This window comes from Bos indicus, chromosome 10, assembly GCF_029378745.1.
Source record: "Bos indicus isolate NIAB-ARS_2022 breed Sahiwal x Tharparkar chromosome 10, NIAB-ARS_B.indTharparkar_mat_pri_1.0, whole genome shotgun sequence".
NCBI lineage: Eukaryota > Metazoa > Chordata > Mammalia > Artiodactyla > Bovidae > Bos > Bos indicus.
Genome location: NC_091769.1, coordinates 69,430,277 through 69,448,850, shown reverse-complemented (window position 1 = coordinate 69,448,850; position 18,574 = coordinate 69,430,277). Strand labels below are relative to the sequence as shown.

Below are 18,574 nucleotides of genomic sequence, written 5' to 3'. Positions count from 1 at the left end.
TTCAAATTTTTAGTTGGATTGCCTGGTATTTTGTTTATGAAATGTGTATGGTTTAGAAATATTTAATTATGTTAATAAGTATTTCTTTTTCATAATTGACTTTTAATATTAAAAGAATTTAATAGTCATATTCCCCTGGGTGAGGGGGTGGTATGACCCTAAATCATTTACAAACTGAACTATATTTCTGTGAAAGAAATTCAGAGCTTCTAGTTTTTGTTACTTGAATAAAGTTCTTTTATAAAAATTAAAGCATAGTTTGGATCAAAAAGAATTGAAAAATCCAAATTAATTATTCATGTTAATCTTTTTCATAGCACTAGTCACTTAATCCTGGTCTAAGGTTGTATGGTGTTGGTTACGCTACAATCTTGGGAGAAGGTTATTCAGCTCATTTTCTTCCCCTCAGGGGGGGAAAAATTAAGAGTGCATGAAAAAATAGACATTCTTATGGATAGTATATGCACGTAGTAATAACATTGTCTATTAATATGTTGAATACAGTCTTCCAGAATATTTTCCAGGTTTACTCCACGGGATATCTCAGGTAGTGGAATGTTAAAAGCTAAGTTGTTTTGAAGTTCACTTTGAATTAAGCAACACATTGTTTTGTGAGTAGGAAATATGTGGATTTATGGAGTTTATAATTTTTAGAGATCTTTGAAAGAAATGTTTATATGTGTAGAGAAAATTCCTCTATAGAAAAGACAGTATTTTAAATAATGAGTTCCAGGAATTATATTTATAATATAAAGTAGAGCTGATAAGATTAAATCAAGAACATAATCATACCTAAACTCTTGTAAAACGCTGGCAATGTATAGCTTTTATACATTCATGTGATTCTCACACGCACACATACACATAGGGCTTGAACACCAAACTGTTTTTCAGGGTACAGTTTTGTTTTGTTTGAATGTTTTTGTTTTGTTTCCTACATGAAACATACATATTTCCAATGTATTATACAAGTATATATTAATACTTATATATATATTTTTAATTGTTTTATATATATATATAAAATTGTATGTAATTCAAGTCTTATACCTTGGGTTACCTTGGATTATACCTGTTGGATTGTAAAGTATATTTATGCTTTGTTATAAACAAAATGCAGATATTTTACCCAGTGCGAGTTGGTCTGTTTATTTCATGCAGCTCAAGGCAGCCATTTAGAATCTAGAGAAAAGTAAATATTTTAAAATTGAATGATTACGTGTGTGTGTGTTTGTGTGTGTGTATGCTCAGTTGTATCCTACTCTTCTGCTATGGACTGTAGCCCACCAGACTCCTCTGTCCATGGGATTCTCCAGGCAAGAACACTGGAGTGGGTTGCCATTTCCTTCTCCATTGCATGGAAGTGAAAAGTGAAAGTGAAGTTGCTCAGTCGTGTCCGACTTCTAGCGACCCCATGGACTGGAGCCTACCAGGCTCCTCCGTCCATGGGATTTTCCAGGCAAGAGTACTAGAATGGGGTGCCATTGCCTGCTCTGTCACTTGGTCACTAGCTGTCTAATTTTTGAGGAATAAGTACAGACTTAACAGCGTTTAAGCTAAGTCCTCTTATTTTCTTTCCTTTATGTCACTCTCTCCCATATCTCATTTTGTTTCATCTTGTTTCTTTTTTTCTTATACTTTAGTCCTCTTTTCACAATTGTCTTGTTTTTCTCTCATGTCTCCCATAGATTTTGGGTTACTGTTGAGTCATTATTTTTGGCCTGGTGCTGTCACAGTTAACTACACTCAGGAACCTCATATATGGTACTAGATTGCTAATTATTAGGTAAACTTCTGGCTGTTTCAGTTTCTGCACTGTGTACCAGCCACCTTGCCAGTGGAAAGAAAAGGAAAATCACCCATGTCGGTGTGTGATTGTGGAAGGAATTAGAATGGGAAAAGATAACACATCTTAGTCCTTTTTCTTCCTGCTCCATAGTCATTTTTGCTGTTTTTTTTTTAATCTTTACTTTTCAAAATCTTCTAATTTTCTTCTCGGGGAAAAAAAACAATTTTATGTCCATAGTATGTATTCCCTTTTACCTTCATCTTTACAAAGTATGTTAGTTGTTTTTCTTTTTGGAATCATGACTTAATGTTCTCCATGTAGATAATGCCTGGTGGCCCTGATTATCTTTAACATGTTAGCTTTGGGTGGTCTGTCACCTCACGCTGACATCAGTAGCAGATGTAAGCAGGTTATTAGATTGTGGTTTTGAAAACTTCTGTGCCTAGAGTGTATTTTAACTGACAGATGACTTTAAGAACTACTGCGCTGAAAATAGTTTTTGTAAAATAATTTGGTAATTCAATAAAATCATATGTTATTTACTCTGCTGTACTTCTTCCTATATTAAGTGAAGTTTGCAAACACTGCATAATGGGGACTTCCATCTCCTAACAAGAACAAACTCCTGATGGAAACATAAAGCATGTACCTGGCAGGTTCCTTCTGAAGGGAGTATTGGTAAGGAGAAAATGGTGGACCTTGCTAGTACCACTAAATGGCATGTTGAAAAGTGACCTTGCAGTGTTAATTTATGCTCCTGTGCAGCAGAATTAAACTGAGCGTCTGGTAACTGAAAATGGCAGTGACATGCTGACTAGGAGAGAAGTAGCTGAAGCAGAAATGCTGTCTATATTCATTCTTGTTTGGCATCAGCAGTATCATTTGGCCTTGCTCTTTTTTTCCCACTGTTGTTTGCCAGACTTCACTTGAGTACTCACTTAGAAAGCTCTGTTTGAAGGTTCTCAGCTCTTCTCTCAACGTTTGTAGGAGTCTCTTTCTTTTTTTCTTTTTTTTTTCTTAGTGTTAAAGAAAGTGAATGATAAAATCAGTTACTAAAAGTGTGCCAAAATTAAACTCAATGCTTATTTGAAATTTGTTTTCAAAAGTTAGCATATATAACTCTCTATACATTAATATGAATAAGCACAAATTTCTACATTTAAAAAATTTTAGACTCCTTGTCTAAATCCTTTAGTTACACAGTTTGAATAAGTACAAACATTTTTGTCATATTCTATTCAGAAGACTTCATGTTAACAAGTTTTAAAACTTTATATGTTCATTAAATGACAAGCATTTTATTATTTTCTTCACCTAAAGTGGGCTATATGCACCAGTATGGTCTGAATTATTTTCATAAATCTTGTTTCTCTGTTCATAAACTCACAAGATACTTAAACTCGCTTTCAGCAGTCAATTATTTGAATTTTTTCAGAGTAGATTTGAACTGCAGGTTTCATTGGGAAGGGATTGTGGCATTATAAAATCACAAGATTTCAATACCATAATGACAAATGTTTATGTTTCAATGACTCATTATTGGTGATACCCCAGATGTATTCCTGTTGCTCACAAGATTTTATTGTGTATTTTAAAAGAAAATTGTTTGGGTGAGAGTCTGTGGACATACATATGAGAATATTACTATTTTTAAATACAAAATTATTTTTTGATACATATAAAGGTTTTTTTTTTTTAATTATTGCTTTTATTTTTTAATAGATAAAGGAGGCAGCAGACATCATTCAGAAGTTGCACCTAATCGCCCAAGAGTTACCTTTTGATAGGCAAGTTTATTTCTCAAGAGTTAATTTGTCTTTATGGTGTGTAATGTATGGAATAAAATTGTACTTTTACCTGTGTTACTCATTAATTCAACAAGAACTTACTGAGGACTGCCTTTAAAAGATACAGTATGCAATAGTTGATTGAAAAAATATGGTCTCTTAGCAACTAAATTTAATGATATATGTTGAAATAATCTCAATCCTTTTTCTTTTGAAAAAAAATTGATGGAGAATTTTGAAATTGACAAGTGACATTTTGAATTTTCTTTTTTTTTTTTGGACTGTGATAACAGTGTAGAAGGGCACAGAAAGATTAAACATGGTTTCTTGAGCTGCTTTTTCCTCTAGATGAGAGTTCTTAAGCTTTTGGGAGTGTTGGACACCTCTGAAAAGCTGGTGAAAGCTATGAAATTGCCTTTAAAAAGTTCAGATAAACAGACTGTTGTATACAATTTCTTGGTGTTTTAGACCATTTAACCTATCTGAAGGCTCCTTCCTAGGGACCTTAAGGTTACAAAGTCCTGTTTTAGATGCCAGGCCTTAGGACCATTGCTAAGTCAGGTATTAATGGTTTCAACCTTAAAGAAGCTTCACTGAGAAGAAAATTCTTTCATGGTTTCCTTTAGTCCATGGAATGTCAGACTCTAGTTTTATTAATAGTGGTTCTCCCATTTAAATATCTGGAAAAACATCTCTTCTCTTAAAACAGATAATGTATCCTTTTGTGGTACTTGAAGATCCTCGGGTATAAGTAGAATGTAAATGTATTACTGTACTTAAAGTTTGCCCATTATGTCCCAATATTCCCTACCCATAAATATATTTTATTTTACTTTGAACTTTGTGTCATCATAAAGAGTTAGCAGTAATAATCATTTAGCTATTATTGATACTCTTATGCTTGTCCAACATTATAAGCAATGATTTTTAATGTCACCCACAAAAAAGCTTTTATTTCAGAGTTAAACCATTTACTTAAATGGATAAAATGTATGGCTCACAATGGGTATATGATAATTTTCTCCCACCCATACAAACATCAGACGTATATACTCATCTTCTCCCACTTCTCAGTTACATACTTCTCTTACAGTTTTGTTTTAACCTCTCTCCCAAGCCTTAGAATTGAATTTACATCCTAATCAAATTTAATTTTCTCAGAGATCAATAATAACCTAATGTATTCTGTACTCTGTGATCCACCATAACTTTGATATATCAATTTTGTTGTCTGTGTGCTCAGTTGCTAAGTTGTGTTTGACTCTCTGTGACTCCGAGGACTATAGCCTGCCAGGCTCCTCTGTCCATGGGATTTCCCAGGCACAAATACTGGAGCGAGTTACCATTTTCATCTCCAGGGGTTTTACCAACCCAGGGTTCATTCAAACCCACGTCTCCTGCTTGACAGGCAGATTCTTTACCACTGAGCCACCTGGGAAGCCCATATCAATTTTGTATAGTTCTTTGAATTATTAGCCTCTTTATCTATCTTTGGCATCTTTTTTGCCATCCCCTCACCTATCACTTTAATTATGTGAGCTCTTTCAGCCTTAATTTTCCATGTTGTGCATTCCCCTCGGTGAAGGCAATGGCACCCCACTCCAGTACTCTTGCCTGGAAAATCCCATGGATGGAGGAGCCTGGTAGGCTGCAGTCCATGGGGTCGCTAAGAGTCGGACACGACTGAGCGACTTCACTTTTACTTTTCACTTTCTTGAATTGGAGAAGGAAATGGCAACCCACTCCAGTGTTCTTGCCTGGAGAATCCCAGGGACGGGGGAGCCTGGTGGGCTGCCGTCTATGGAGTTAACACAGAGTCGGACATGACTGAAGTGACTTAGCAGCAGCAGCATTCCCCTTTGATATTTATGATTTGAAAAAGTTCTAGTGTATTTTAATTGATATTTTAGTTTCTGAATTTGCAGAGGTTGAATGCTAGGCACACACATGGGGTCCTTTTTATGGCTTCTATTTTATTTTTCCAGTTTTAAAATAACTCGTTTATATATCAGTTCAGTTCAGTCGCTCAGTCGTGTCCAACTCTTTGCAACCCCATGAATCACAGCACGCCAGGCCTCTCTGTCCATCACCAACTCCCGGAGTTCATTCAAACTCACGTCCATCGAGTCAGTGATGCCATCCAGCCATCTCATCCTCTGTCGTCCCCTTCTCCTCCTGCCCCCAATCCCTCCCAGCATCAGTCTTTTCCAGTGGGTCAACTCTTCGCATGAGGTGGCCAAAGTACTGGAGTTTCAGCTTCAGCTTCGTTTATATATACTTATTGTTTATTTTCTTTTAAGTGACAGTAATGAAACTTCATATGAGAAAATCCCAACAGAAGGGAAAAGAGACAAATATCAAGTGAATTTAAAATGCCAATGAATATGAGTAGGGACAATAAATCAGTTGTTAGGACTGGCTCAGTTAATTAATGTCTGGTTCAGAATTCCTCCCTCTTTAAAAGGGATTTGGTTATTCTGTGTGAATTTCCTCAGTGAGAACAAGATACTCATCTGAATTGCCCGGTTTCAGCTTTGTTAAATGGCATGCTTCCTGTCAGCACTCTCTCCCCTCTGGCCATGTCTTTGGCCTCCTTCCTCGGCCACACCCTCCCTCTCCCTCCCTTCCTCCCTCCCCTCCCTCCTATCCTTTATGAAGACATTTAGTATGGAGAATTCCAATGTATCCCCATTCTCCCTTTTATTAATACCTTACATTACTATGGTACATTTGTCACAAATAATGAACTTCATCATTGGTTTCTATCTTTCAGATTTTCAGAAGTTAAATCTAAAATTGCAAGTAAGTGGGGTTCTATTTATTTAATTGTTTTGGATAGGTGATCAAACTACTTTTATAAAAGAAAATCGTAAAGGAAGAGAGTGGGAACAATGTCATCCTCCCACCCAATCCGTGAATTTGATTCCTCTTCCTTGAAACAGCTACTAAATATTATCTGTTTCTTGTGTATTCTTCCATAGTACTCTATGGATATCTTGATATAAGCATAGAACATAAATGATGTATATAATATGTAGAATTTTTTTATATGTTCTCCAGGTATTTTAAAATTGGTGGCATCCTATACAAATAGCTTGATACCTTGTGTTTTTAACAGCATATCTTAGACATTGTTTTTGTATCCATACATACCTGTCTCTCTCTTTTTTTTAAAAAAAAGCTCATATGACCATTTTAGTACCTATTTAACTCCGTACATGGTAGCTTGAAACTTGTTCTTTAGATTGTATTTTAGGCAGATCATTCCAGATTTCTTTAATAGTCACTATATTTCTAGGCTCTAAGTCACTGTTCAGGAACTCGCTGAAGTTCAAAAATCATCTGTTTTGCCAAAAGTGTACCGTAATAGCCCCAAGAATGTAGTGAATCAAATACCACATGTTGTCTTATAATCTGGTATTGAATCTGCCTTTGTTCATGGTAAAGATATTTGAACTCTAGTAAAGAGTTTGATAGTTCTCTTTACTCTTTCTCTAAAGTCAGGTTTAAGACTTTTCCTATCTCTTGCTTTCAGAAATGACATCCAGGTTTTTCCCATAGTCGTAAATGGAAGTCAGACTATAGGAGCTGATCTATTTTGCCAATTGGGAAGATTTTGTGTGTGTGTTGAAAATATAGATTTATATACCTTAGTATATTATAATAAGAGTTTTGATCTACTACCTATAATCTAATGGTTTTCACAATTCTTTTAAAAGAAAGCTAGGTTCATAGTCATTATATTTATAAAGAAACTGTATACTTACAAATAACCTGTGTACTTTGTCTCATTGTAGCTGAATGACTTTCTATTTTTAGGTAAATACCATGATTTAGAATGCCAGTTGATTCAGGAGTTTACTGGTGCTCAAAGAAGAGGTGAAATCTCCAGAATGAGAGAAGTAGCAGCTGTTTTACTTCATTTTAAGGTACATAGAAAAAATTTAAAGTGCAGATTAGTCTTAAAGAATGTAGAGATAATGTGAATTCTGTATGTTGTTGTTTTGTCACTAAGTTGTGATTCTTTGTGACCCCATGGACTGTAACCCACCAGACTCCTCTATCCATGGAATTTCCCAGGCCAATAATATTAGAGTGGGTTGCTGTTTCTTTCTCTGGAGGATCTTCCCCACCCAGGGACTGAACCCGTGTCTCCTGCATTGGCAGGCACATTTTTACCACTGAACCACCAGGGTGTTTTACGGTCTGTGATTTTGCCCTGTTGTTTTAGTGTATCACAGTGTTAATTTTCATTGTTTGGAATAATTTGAATGTATATTTTTTATGTTTCTCCAGAAATGATACTAAATCCTAGGTCTTAAAGATCTTATATTCAGTACTATTAATACTTATTATTAATTAATATTAATACTATTAATAATAAAACTATCACTGAATTTTTATATAGTTTGATGTAGAAAATTGTCTCCCTTCTGGCTGTTTATTGTTTTTTTTAGTCAAACATTTTATGAAATAATTCAAAAGCAAGAAGGCTTGACCTTAAGTGTCCACTGGAATACAGAAACCAGAGAGTAGCTGTTACTGCTGAGCATTTATTGAGGCATAGAGATAGCTTTATTATATATAATACCTCTTTTATTGACGTTGTTATTGTTGTTATAACTTAACCAAAAAAGTGATGTGCATTTCTCTCTTCTTCTTAGGGTTATTCTCATTGTGTTGATGTTTATATAAAGCAGTGCCAGGAGGTAACATAACAGTACACTTCATTTGATTTTATTTTATGCTAGTTTGTGTTTTAAAAAGCATTTTAAATTATATATTCATTATATAAAATTCCTCTGCTCTTTAGGGTGCTTACTTGAGAAACGATATATTTGAAGATGCAGCAATACTCTGTCAACGGGTAAACAAACAAGTTGGAGATATCTTTAGTAATCCAGAAACAGTACTGGCTAAACTTATTCAAAATGTATTTGAAATCAAACTACAGGTAATTTTAAACAGTGACTAAGTAGTTCTTAAGACTGTATGTGTTTTTTTCCCTCTGTTTTAAAAGTTTTTAAAAATTGAGTTTATTTGTGTAATATCCTTAGGAACAGCAATTCACTTATTAAGTATAGGGGAAAGGAGTGACAGTGTTGAGCTTTAAAACAAAGTGTTAAAAGGTGCCACTCACAGTCATTAGAGCATGTGTTTGAAATTACATGTGTATCAGTAGTAGTGTTAACAGGTGTGAAAGATTAGCCTCAGATTTTAATATTCACTGGGCTCTCACCTTGACCAATCGATAGCATTTTGAAATGCTAAGAATGATACTTAGCATTGACATTGCTTACCTTATTTTACCTTAGTAAAGTAAATTTGAACAAGAATTACAAGATCTGTAGAATTTTTTGTCATATGGCACTGACATGAAAAGAAAAAACTCTGAATGTTTCCTTTACAGCCTTTACTTCCATAGCTCTGTACTTTAAGGCAACATTTCCTAAACTGTTTACCAATAGATTCAGCAGTGTTAAATAAATATTGTTTTAAAAACACAACTTTTAATATCCTTTAGAGGTACTAATATATATTGTGATCCTCTAGAAGTGGAAATGTAATGTACTGCCTTTCCCAATTTTATAGTAATGTCTCTTAGTGTCTCAAAGGACAGTAGTGTTATTTACAGTTTGGGAAATGCTACTTTAAAGAATTGACCATATTGATATAGCTTAAAGTGTTGTTTTTTGGTATTTTTTTCAAAAGACAAGATATTTGAGATTCTTAATGTTTAGTCCCAACACTGATATAAATGTACAAGTAAATATGAGAAGCAGTAAACTAAAAACCTGTTTTTTAATTTTTTTTATATTGGTCTATTTCCTATGCATTGCCTTTGCCGCTGGATTTTAAGTCAGAACAGATCAAGAAAATGGAGTAATTCTAGAGGAAAAAAATGTTGACTATATAATTTAATATTATTTAATTAACAGAATGTTGACTTTTCTTTTTAGAGCTTTGTGAAAGACCAGTTACAAGAATGTTGGAAGTCTGATGCAGAGCAGTATCTCAAAAGTCTCTATGATTTATACACAAGGTATATTTTTAATTATTAGAAAATAGTAATATCTCACCTTTACTTTTCTTCAAATAGAAAATTGGGAAATATTCAGGTGTTTTTGAATAACAGTTTGTCAGATAGCAATGTAGCTTTTAGCATTAAATACTTGGCTGTATAGACTAGTATTGTATGAGTATCTTTCTTAGCATGTTAACTATTAGATATTACGCTTTATGTTAATATACTTTAATGAAGTATAAACTAAGACCTGACTATGACTAAGTCTTGTTTAAACTAAGACCTGAGAATTATGTTTTTGATCTTAATTGTAAACTAGTTCATTATTGTTTAATTTTTTTAAGAATGAGTAATAATTACATTTATTTTCATTAACGCTTTAGAAGTTGAGAAAAGGAGTGACAAATTCTTAACCAATGATGGTTTCAGACTTAACTCTGATGTGAAAATTTGTCTTGTATTTTGTAAATGGCAGTGTTACACTGTGTAGAAGCTTCATGTGGAGTTTTTTTCCAGTCCTGTTGCTTTTCTTCATTGTCATTTTGAGAAGAGGGTTTTCAAAAGTAGCTATAATCAGGAAGTCTGTTTCAACAGCAGCACTATTGTGAGTCTATCTTCAGCAGTGAGAAACAGAAAATTAGAGGCAAGTCCAGAGAAGAGAATGAACAGAGGAAGTATTTTGACTTGGTACCATGTCATGAATGGCATACTTGAAGCCATTCTGGCATTGTTGCCATTTCTAGACTGGTTGGTTGCCTCAGTTTCCTCTTGTTGAGTTATCTCTAGGAGTTTATGGCAGTTTTCAAAACCATGATATTTGTAATATACATTCTACTTAATATATTTATATAACCTTATGCAATTGCTCTCTCCATTCTAAGTAATTTCCCAGGGTTTAAGAAATGGTGGTTTAATGTAAGTTTTTCAAAAGTCACATTGTAAAAATATGTATTTTTTAATATTATTACCATACCTAAAATATACGTTTATCTTTTCCCCCTTTTCCATGAAAAGAACCACAAATCTTTCCAGCAAGTTGATGGAGTTTAACTTAGGTACTGATAAACAGACTTTCTTGTCTAAGCTTATCAAGTCCATTTTCATTTCCTATTTGGAGAGCTACATTGAAATAGAGACTGGCTATTTGAAAAGCAGAAGTGCTATGATCCTACAGCGCTATTATGATTCAAAAAACCATCAAAAGAGATCCATTGGCACAGGAGGGTAAGTGTTTTTGTTAAATGTTATAGTTAAAACTAAAGATATTAAAAACATTTTTATATTTGGGCAACTTGTGAAATATTGATAGTCATTAGAATTTTCTTTGAAGAATTATCAGTTTTTTTATACCATTCATCAAATCCTGTCTTTTTAGCCACATGTTGAAATATTTTAACATTATTAAAATGTAAAACAGAATACCATAAAGAGTTCCTCCCATCCTCCCCCCTTTCCTTTTTTCAGACTGAGTTAATTATTCCAGGCTATTAGGAAGTAAATTGTTTTATTGCTGCTGTTGCAGGTGTGGTTAAAAAGAATAAAAACCCCTGCAAATTGATACCCTGAGCTTTTTAAATGACTTGGGCATGAACTTGTTTAATACATTAAAACTTGAATTTACTCATATCCTAGGAGAAAATAAAATGATTTGCTATAAGAATTCGTTGGCAGCTCAGTAATCTAGATCTTACCTATCTGGAATTTAGTTGATTCTAGGATGAATCAAAATGACTTTTGTGAACCATCAGAGTTGATGGTTCATATAATATTCATAGCTAAATCAGCTTCTTATTTCCCAGCTTGTTATATATTAAATAATGATCATGGAGAGATTATAACTAGGAATAAGAAGTGACATCTGAAAGGCAGAAAGTAAAAGAGAAAAGCTAAAAAACAACCATAAGAATTTTTTTTTAAAGTTCACAATCTGGAGCTATATATTCTATAAATAGGAACAAAAGTAATCTAGCCTTCTATAACTATAATAAATGTTCTTAATAACCCTCAGTCATTTAGAAAAGCTAAATTATGTTTAATAGTAATAAAGAAGTGTACAATATGCTTAAGTAGTATATTTAAAAAGCTTTAAAATTTTAAAGTTTGTTTTAAGCAGGGCCATTTAATTATCTGAAACATTAGCTTACTTCGAAAAGCCTACTTCCTAAGGAAACCAAACAAGAAGTTTTTGGCTAATGAGTCAGAATTATAGAGCTAAATATTGAGTCAGAATTGTAGACCTAAAAGAGACTTTAGAGATAATAACTGCAAATCTACTCACTTTTCATATGATAGTCTTCTATTTAGAGATTAATGCTTGCTTCACTTTACAGAATTACTTATTGAAATTAGAAGTTTTAGGTCTCCTGCTATTGGTCCATTTTTCTTTTTATTAGTTCATGTATACTAAGTTTGAGAGTACTTGACATTGAAATCTATGTATATTAGTTTTCTTTTTTCATTTGTTTCTATTATGCACTAGTATTCAAGATCTGAAAGAGAGAATTAGACAACGCACTAACTTACCACTGGGGCCGAGTATTGATACTCATGGAGAGACTTTCCTGTCCCAGGAAGTGGTGGTTAATCTTTTGCAAGAAACCAAACAAGCCTTTGAAAGATGTCATAGGGTAAGAATTGTACATGTATTTAATTTATATATAGCTATGTATTTTAAGTTTTGCTTGTTTATACTAAGATGGTTATGAACACCTGTTTATCGTAATAAAAAAGTAGGATTTTTGTTTAGGGAACAGAATTATTTTTAAATTGTTTAGAAGTATATTTTAATATGATTTTAAACGAAGATTCCAAATTTTCTTCAGTGAGATATTAAATCAAAATATGAAAGTGAGGGTTAGAACCATATCATAAAGAAATACAGCATTAGGGAGAGAAAGATGTTTTAAGAACAGATATCAAAGGAAAGGAAAAACTGACTCCATTAAAAATTTAGATTGCCTTCAACAAACACACTTCAACAAAGTAAACAATTAAGCCAGGGTGTGAAAAGAAGGCTTTAACCAGTTTTACTAGCAGAAGATTTATAAAACAAATAATACTTGTTAGTAATTGTATAGCACATACTATGTTCCAGACACTATTCCAAGCACTTTAAGTATGCATTAACTCATTTAGTCATTGTAACATTTCTGTGAGGTTGTTATCTCTGTTTTACAGAGGAAGAAGCTGAACTACATATTTCTTAAGTATGAAATTGAGAGTTGAGGTAGTCATAATTTTTTATTTGTATGATGTATGTGGTCTATATATTTATATTGATGTATCAATATAGACTAAATATAAATATAAATCGATAGAAAACAAGTCAAAGGCTATACATAAATACAGAAAATGTGAGTTATCAATAAGATATTTAGTCTCAGTGGTGGGAAATGAAACTTAAGACAGGGAAAATACTAATTATCAATAGGTTGGCAAAAATTTTGTTGATACTCTTGGTAAGGATATGGAGCAATAGAAGTTCTTATACACTGCCGATGGAAGTAATAATCGGTATACTTTGGAGAGTAATTTGTTAATTAAAGAATTTGTAAGTTCACAGGACATGTCTAACATCATAAGCTACATTGTTTGTCATGGTGAAAAATTAGAACCAAACTAAGTGTGCTGTAGAAAGAATTGATAAAGTGACATTGTTCATATACTGGAAAGCTAATATACCAATTTAAATGACTAAACTAGAGTTACATGTGTCAGCATGAGTAAATCTCAAAAATATAATGTTTAGTGGAAAGAGCAAGATGGGGAAAGATATATGTATTATACCACAATATAAAGTTCTAAAAAGTAAAAATAGTTTGTTCAGGAGCATGCACAACATGGGTGTGATAAACAGTTTGAGAGTAGTGGTTGTCTTGGGAGGAATACGTACGGCACTTTATAATGTTGGACTGCCCCTGCCACCACAGAAGAAGAAAATCTGAAGTACATTTGGAAAATGTTAAGATATGACACCTCAGGGTATGTGATGGCTGTATTTGATACAGTAATAGCTCTACTCTTCTGAATACTGGAAATATGTTAAAATATTTCTATACCATCAGATCATCAAATCTGAAGCTGTCAACATATTTATTGTTTTGAGTCACAGTGTGTGCTTAGTCACTTTAGTCATGTCCAACTCTGTGCAACCCTGTGGGGTGTAGCCCACCAGTCTCCTCTGTCCAAGGGATTCTCTAGGCAAGAATACTGGAGTGGGTTGCCATGCCCTTCTCCAGGGGATCTTTCCAACCCAGGGATTGAAGCTAGGTCTCTTGTATCTCCGGCATTGGCAGGCAAGTTCTTTACCACTAGCACCACCTGGGAAGCTCTTGAGTCACACTCAGTAACTAGATCTAAATCACAACCTTCTGTCTGGATAAAGACAAAATTGAAAATCAGTTTAATTCATTGCAGTCTGATCTAACAAAACATTATTTTCTGTTTACTTTGTACCACCTGACATGTTAGGCATTAAGGTTATAAGTACAAAACATACACATTACTTTTGAATAGTGAGAAAAGAGGTAGATATATAAAGAATTAGTGCAAGTAGATATACACTATGTATATAGTGACAGATTTCCTCTTCTTGGGCTCTAAAATCACTGCGGATGGTGACTGTAGCCATGAAATCAGAAGACAATTGCTTCTTGGCAGGAAAGCTGTGAACAGACCTAGACAGTATATACTCTGCTGACAAAGGTCCGTAAAGTCAAGGCTGTGGTCTTCCCATTGGTCATGTACCGTTGGGAGAGCTGGACTGTAAAGAAGGCAGAGCACCAAGAATTTATGCCTTCGAACTGTGGTGCTGGAGAAGACTCCTGAGAATACCTTGGACAGCAAAGAGATCAAACCAGTCAATCTTAAAGGAAATCAACCCCGAATACTCTTTGGAAAGACTGATGCTAAAGCTAAAGCTCCAGTATTTTGGTCATCTGATGTGAACAGCTGACTCATTGGAAAAGTCCCTGTTACTGGAAAAGATTGAGGGCAGAAGGAAAAGAGAGCATCAGAGGATGAAATGGCTGGATGGCATCACCGATGTGATGGACATGAACTTGGGCAAACTGGAGATGGTGAGGGACAGGGAGGCCTGGCGTGCTGCAGTCCTTGGGGTTGCAGAGTTGAACAGGACTGGGTGACTGAACAGCACAACAACAGATACACACTGTTGAGACTTAAAGAGGAAGCAGCTGGCTCTGACTGGTTAAGGAATTAAGGACGAGTATTTTTCAGGGAAGATTTCAAAAAGGAGAGGACATTTGAGGTCTGGGTCTTGAAAGATAAATAGGGTATCTTCAAGATTCTGGCAGGCGGTTTCAGGAAAAGAGAATATTACATGCACAAAGACATATACAGAGAACAATCATGCAGCATGAAATGCTTGAACTGTAAAAGGATATGGGGAGAATAATGAGACGGGAATTTGAAAATGTAGACAAAAATTCTTTCTATACCATACTTAGAAATTTGGCCTTGACCCTGTTAGATGTTGATGGAAATATTAAAGGATATAAAACAGGGCAGTGTAATGAGAAGATTGGGTGTATTTTTCTTTTTTAAAAAGCTTAGTAATGTCGAGATATAATTGACATTCAGTAGACTGCATGTATTTGAACTATACAGTTTGGTAACTTTGGTAAATTATGTGTACATTTATGAAGCTATAGTGCAATCAAAGTAATGAACAGATCATCACCCCCAAAGTTTCCTTTTCTACTTGTAAATTCTCCTTTTCTCCTCCCTTGTTTCTGTTCTCAGGCAACCGTGACCTCCTTCACTGTAGATTAGTTGTCAAAAAGAAGTTGTCAAGATTCAGGACTGAGTCTTGAAAACTAAATAGGATTTTTCAAGAAGTTGATTAATTTTCTAGAATTTTTAATAAATGGGATTATAATGTAGTATATACATGTGTTTCTGGATTCTTTAACCCAGCATAAATGTTTTGAAATTCATTCATGTTGTGTGTATTAGTACGTTCTTTTATTGCTGAATAGTATTTTATTGCATGGAAAAGAAGTGAAAGTGTTAGTTGCTCAGTCATGTCTGACTCTTTGTGACCCATGGGCTTCTCCATCCATGGAATTCTCCAGGCAAGAATACTAGAGTGGGTAGCTGTTTTCTTCACTCGGGGATCTTCTCGACCCAGGGATTGAACCGTGGTCTCCTGCATTAAAGGCAGATTCTTCACTGTTTTGCTTATCCACTTACCTATTGATGGCAGTTTAGATTGGCTCCAGTGTTTGGTTAAAAATGAAGCTGCTTTGAACATTCATTATGTATCTTTATGCAGACATATGCTTTCATTTCTCCTTAGTAACATTTTTAAAAATTGGGTTCTTATTTCTTGACAGTTGTATATGTAGTTAAGACTCATTTTTTTAAAAAATTTAAAGTGAAGTTGCTCAGTCGTGTCCAACTCTTTGCAACCCAATGGACTGTAGCCTACCAGGCTCCTCCATCCATGGAATTTTCCAGGCAAGAGTACTGGAGTGGGTTGCCATTGCCTTCTTCAGGGGATCTTCCCAATCCAGGGATCGAACCTGGGTCTCCTGCACTGCAGGCAGACGCTTTACTGTCTGAGCCACCAGGGAAAAACTCATTTATCAAATACCTAATGTGCAGATTTTTTTTTTCAGTCTGTGGTTTGTCTTTTTCATATCTAAACAGTATTTCAAAGAATAGAAGTTATTAATTTTGACACTTTTCTGTTATGGGAGGTATTTTTGATATCATATATAAGGAATCCTTGCCTAACCTAAGGTCACAAAGATTTCCTTTTATATTTTCTTTTATTGTATTTGTTTCCTTTAAGTTTTCTTTCTTTAAAAAAAATTTTTTAAAAAATTTTTATATGATTTTGAAAGGTTACTCTCTATTTACAGTTACTACAAAATATTGGCTATATTCTCCACGTCGTACAATACCTTGAGCCTGTCTTATGCCCAATAGTTTGTGTCTCCTACACCATATCCATATATCCCCCTACAGTGGTAACCACTAGTTTGTTCTTTGTCTCTATGAGTCTGCTTCTTCTTTGTTAAATTCACTAGTTTGTTGTATTTTTTAGATTCCACATATGTGATATCATACACTATTCCTCTGATTTATTTCACTTAGCATAGTGCTGTGCAGGTCCTTCCATGTTGCTGTAAATGGCAAAATTTCAATTTTTTATGGCTGAGTAGTACTCCATTCTGTATATATTACCACATATTCTTATCCATTCATCTGGTAATGGCACTTAGGTTGCTTCCCTATCTTGGCAATTGTAAATAATGCTGCTGTGAACATTGGGATGAATGTATCTTTTTGGGTTAGTGTTTTTGTTTTTTGCTGTGTACCCAGGTGTGGAATTGTTGGATCTTATGAAAATTCTACTGTCAGTTGTTTGAGGAACCTCCATACTGTTTTTCATAGTGGCTATACCAATTTACGTTCCTACTAACATTTTACTAGGGTTCCCTTTTCTCCACATCCTTGCCAACACTTGTTTGTAGACTTGATAGCCATTCTGTATGAGGTGTGTGTTTGATTTGCATTTCTCTGATGATTAATGATGTTGAGGATCTTTTCATCTGCCTGCTGGCCATCTGTGTGTCACCTTTGGAAAAATGTCTATTCAGATTCTCTGCCCAAGTTTTAATCAGTTTTTAAAAAAAAATATTGAATTATATGACTTTTTAATATTTCTGGATATTAATAACCTCTTACCTTGCATATCATTTGCAAATATCTTTTCCCATTCAGTGTGTTGCCTTTTTGTTTTGCTGATGGTTTCCTTTGCTGTGCTAAGCTTTTAAGTTTGATTGTGTGCCATTTTATTTTTGCTTTTGTTTCTCTTCTCTTGCTTTAGGAGACAGATTGGAAAAATATTGCTAAGACTTATGTCAAAGAGCATGCTGCCTGTGTTTTCTTCTGAGAATTTAATACTACACATTTTTGATCACTATAACTATAAATCTTGCATCAGGTAGTGAAAATCCTCTAACATTTCCATAGGAGGCATTTTCATATAATTCACATGATCAATTTGTCAGTTTCTGGGGGGAAAGAAGTTTGGTATTTTGACTGAAGTTACTTTGAATCTATAGTTCTATTTATGGAGAAGTGACATTTTAGCAAAACTGAGTTTTCAGATACAGTTGATTTTTATATGTTGATTTTATACCTTCAACCTGACCTAACTCACTTATTCTAATAATGTTTCTTATAGATTCAATAGGATTTTCTGTATAGAGTATTATGTTTTCTGCCAATAAAGTCAGTTTTAACTTATTCTTTTCAATATAGATGCCTGCTTTGTTCTCTTGCTTTGTTGCACTGGTCAGAGCTTCTACTATAATGCTGAATATAAATGGCAAGAGCATACACCTTGCATTATTCTCAAAGTATTGTCTTTTATCATTAATATGATTCCAACTGTAGGTTTTCCTTTTTTAAATAATTTTTTATTGAAATATAGTTGATTTATAATATCATGTAAGTTTAAGAATGTGTGTGCGCGTGTGTGTGTGTGTGTGTTAGTAGCTCCGTCACATCTGACTCTTTGTAACCCCATGGACTGTCGTCCACCAGACTCCTCTGTCCATGGGATTTTCCAGGCACAAATACTGGAGTGGCTAGCCATTACCTTCTCGGGTATCTTCCCAACCTAGGAATTGAACCCAGGTCCCCTGCACTGCAGGCAGACTTGACTGTCTGAGCCACCAGAGAAGCCTAAGTTTTAGGTGTACAGCATAGCAGTTCAGCTATATGTATATTTATGTGTGTATATATATGTGTGTGTATATATATTTTCCTTTATAGATTGTTATACAATATTGAGTATAGTTCCCTGTGCTATACAGTAGGTCATTGTTGGTTGTCTGTTTTATACATAGTTGTGTGTATATGTTAATCCCAGCCTCACAATTTATCCCTCCCCATCCCCTTTTTCCCTTTGTAACCATATGTTTGTTTTCTGTGTCT

The 18,574-nt window shown here is 34.3% G+C and overlaps 1 protein-coding gene across 3 annotated transcripts in view; it reads left to right on the top strand.

The window, feature by feature from the left end:
* The window catches only part of EXOC5 (exocyst complex component 5), a 57,662-nt gene that overhangs the window by 17,523 nt on the left and 21,565 nt on the right, over nt 1-18,574 (top strand). For all 3 annotated transcript variants that reach the window (XR_011568925.1, XM_070797649.1, XM_019968971.2), the window contains exons 5-12: nt 3,512-3,576; nt 6,350-6,378; nt 7,396-7,505; nt 8,241-8,285; nt 8,390-8,530; nt 9,537-9,619; nt 10,616-10,825; nt 12,081-12,228. Coding sequence is in view for 2 of the 3 variants with exons in the window: in XM_070797649.1 (XP_070653750.1) it covers nt 3,512-3,576; nt 6,350-6,378; nt 7,396-7,505; nt 8,241-8,285; nt 8,390-8,530; nt 9,537-9,619; nt 10,616-10,825; nt 12,081-12,228 (831 nt within the window). In the remaining variant the exon portion in view is untranslated. The remainder of the gene's footprint in view (nt 1-3,511; nt 3,577-6,349; nt 6,379-7,395; nt 7,506-8,240; nt 8,286-8,389; nt 8,531-9,536; nt 9,620-10,615; nt 10,826-12,080; nt 12,229-18,574) is intronic.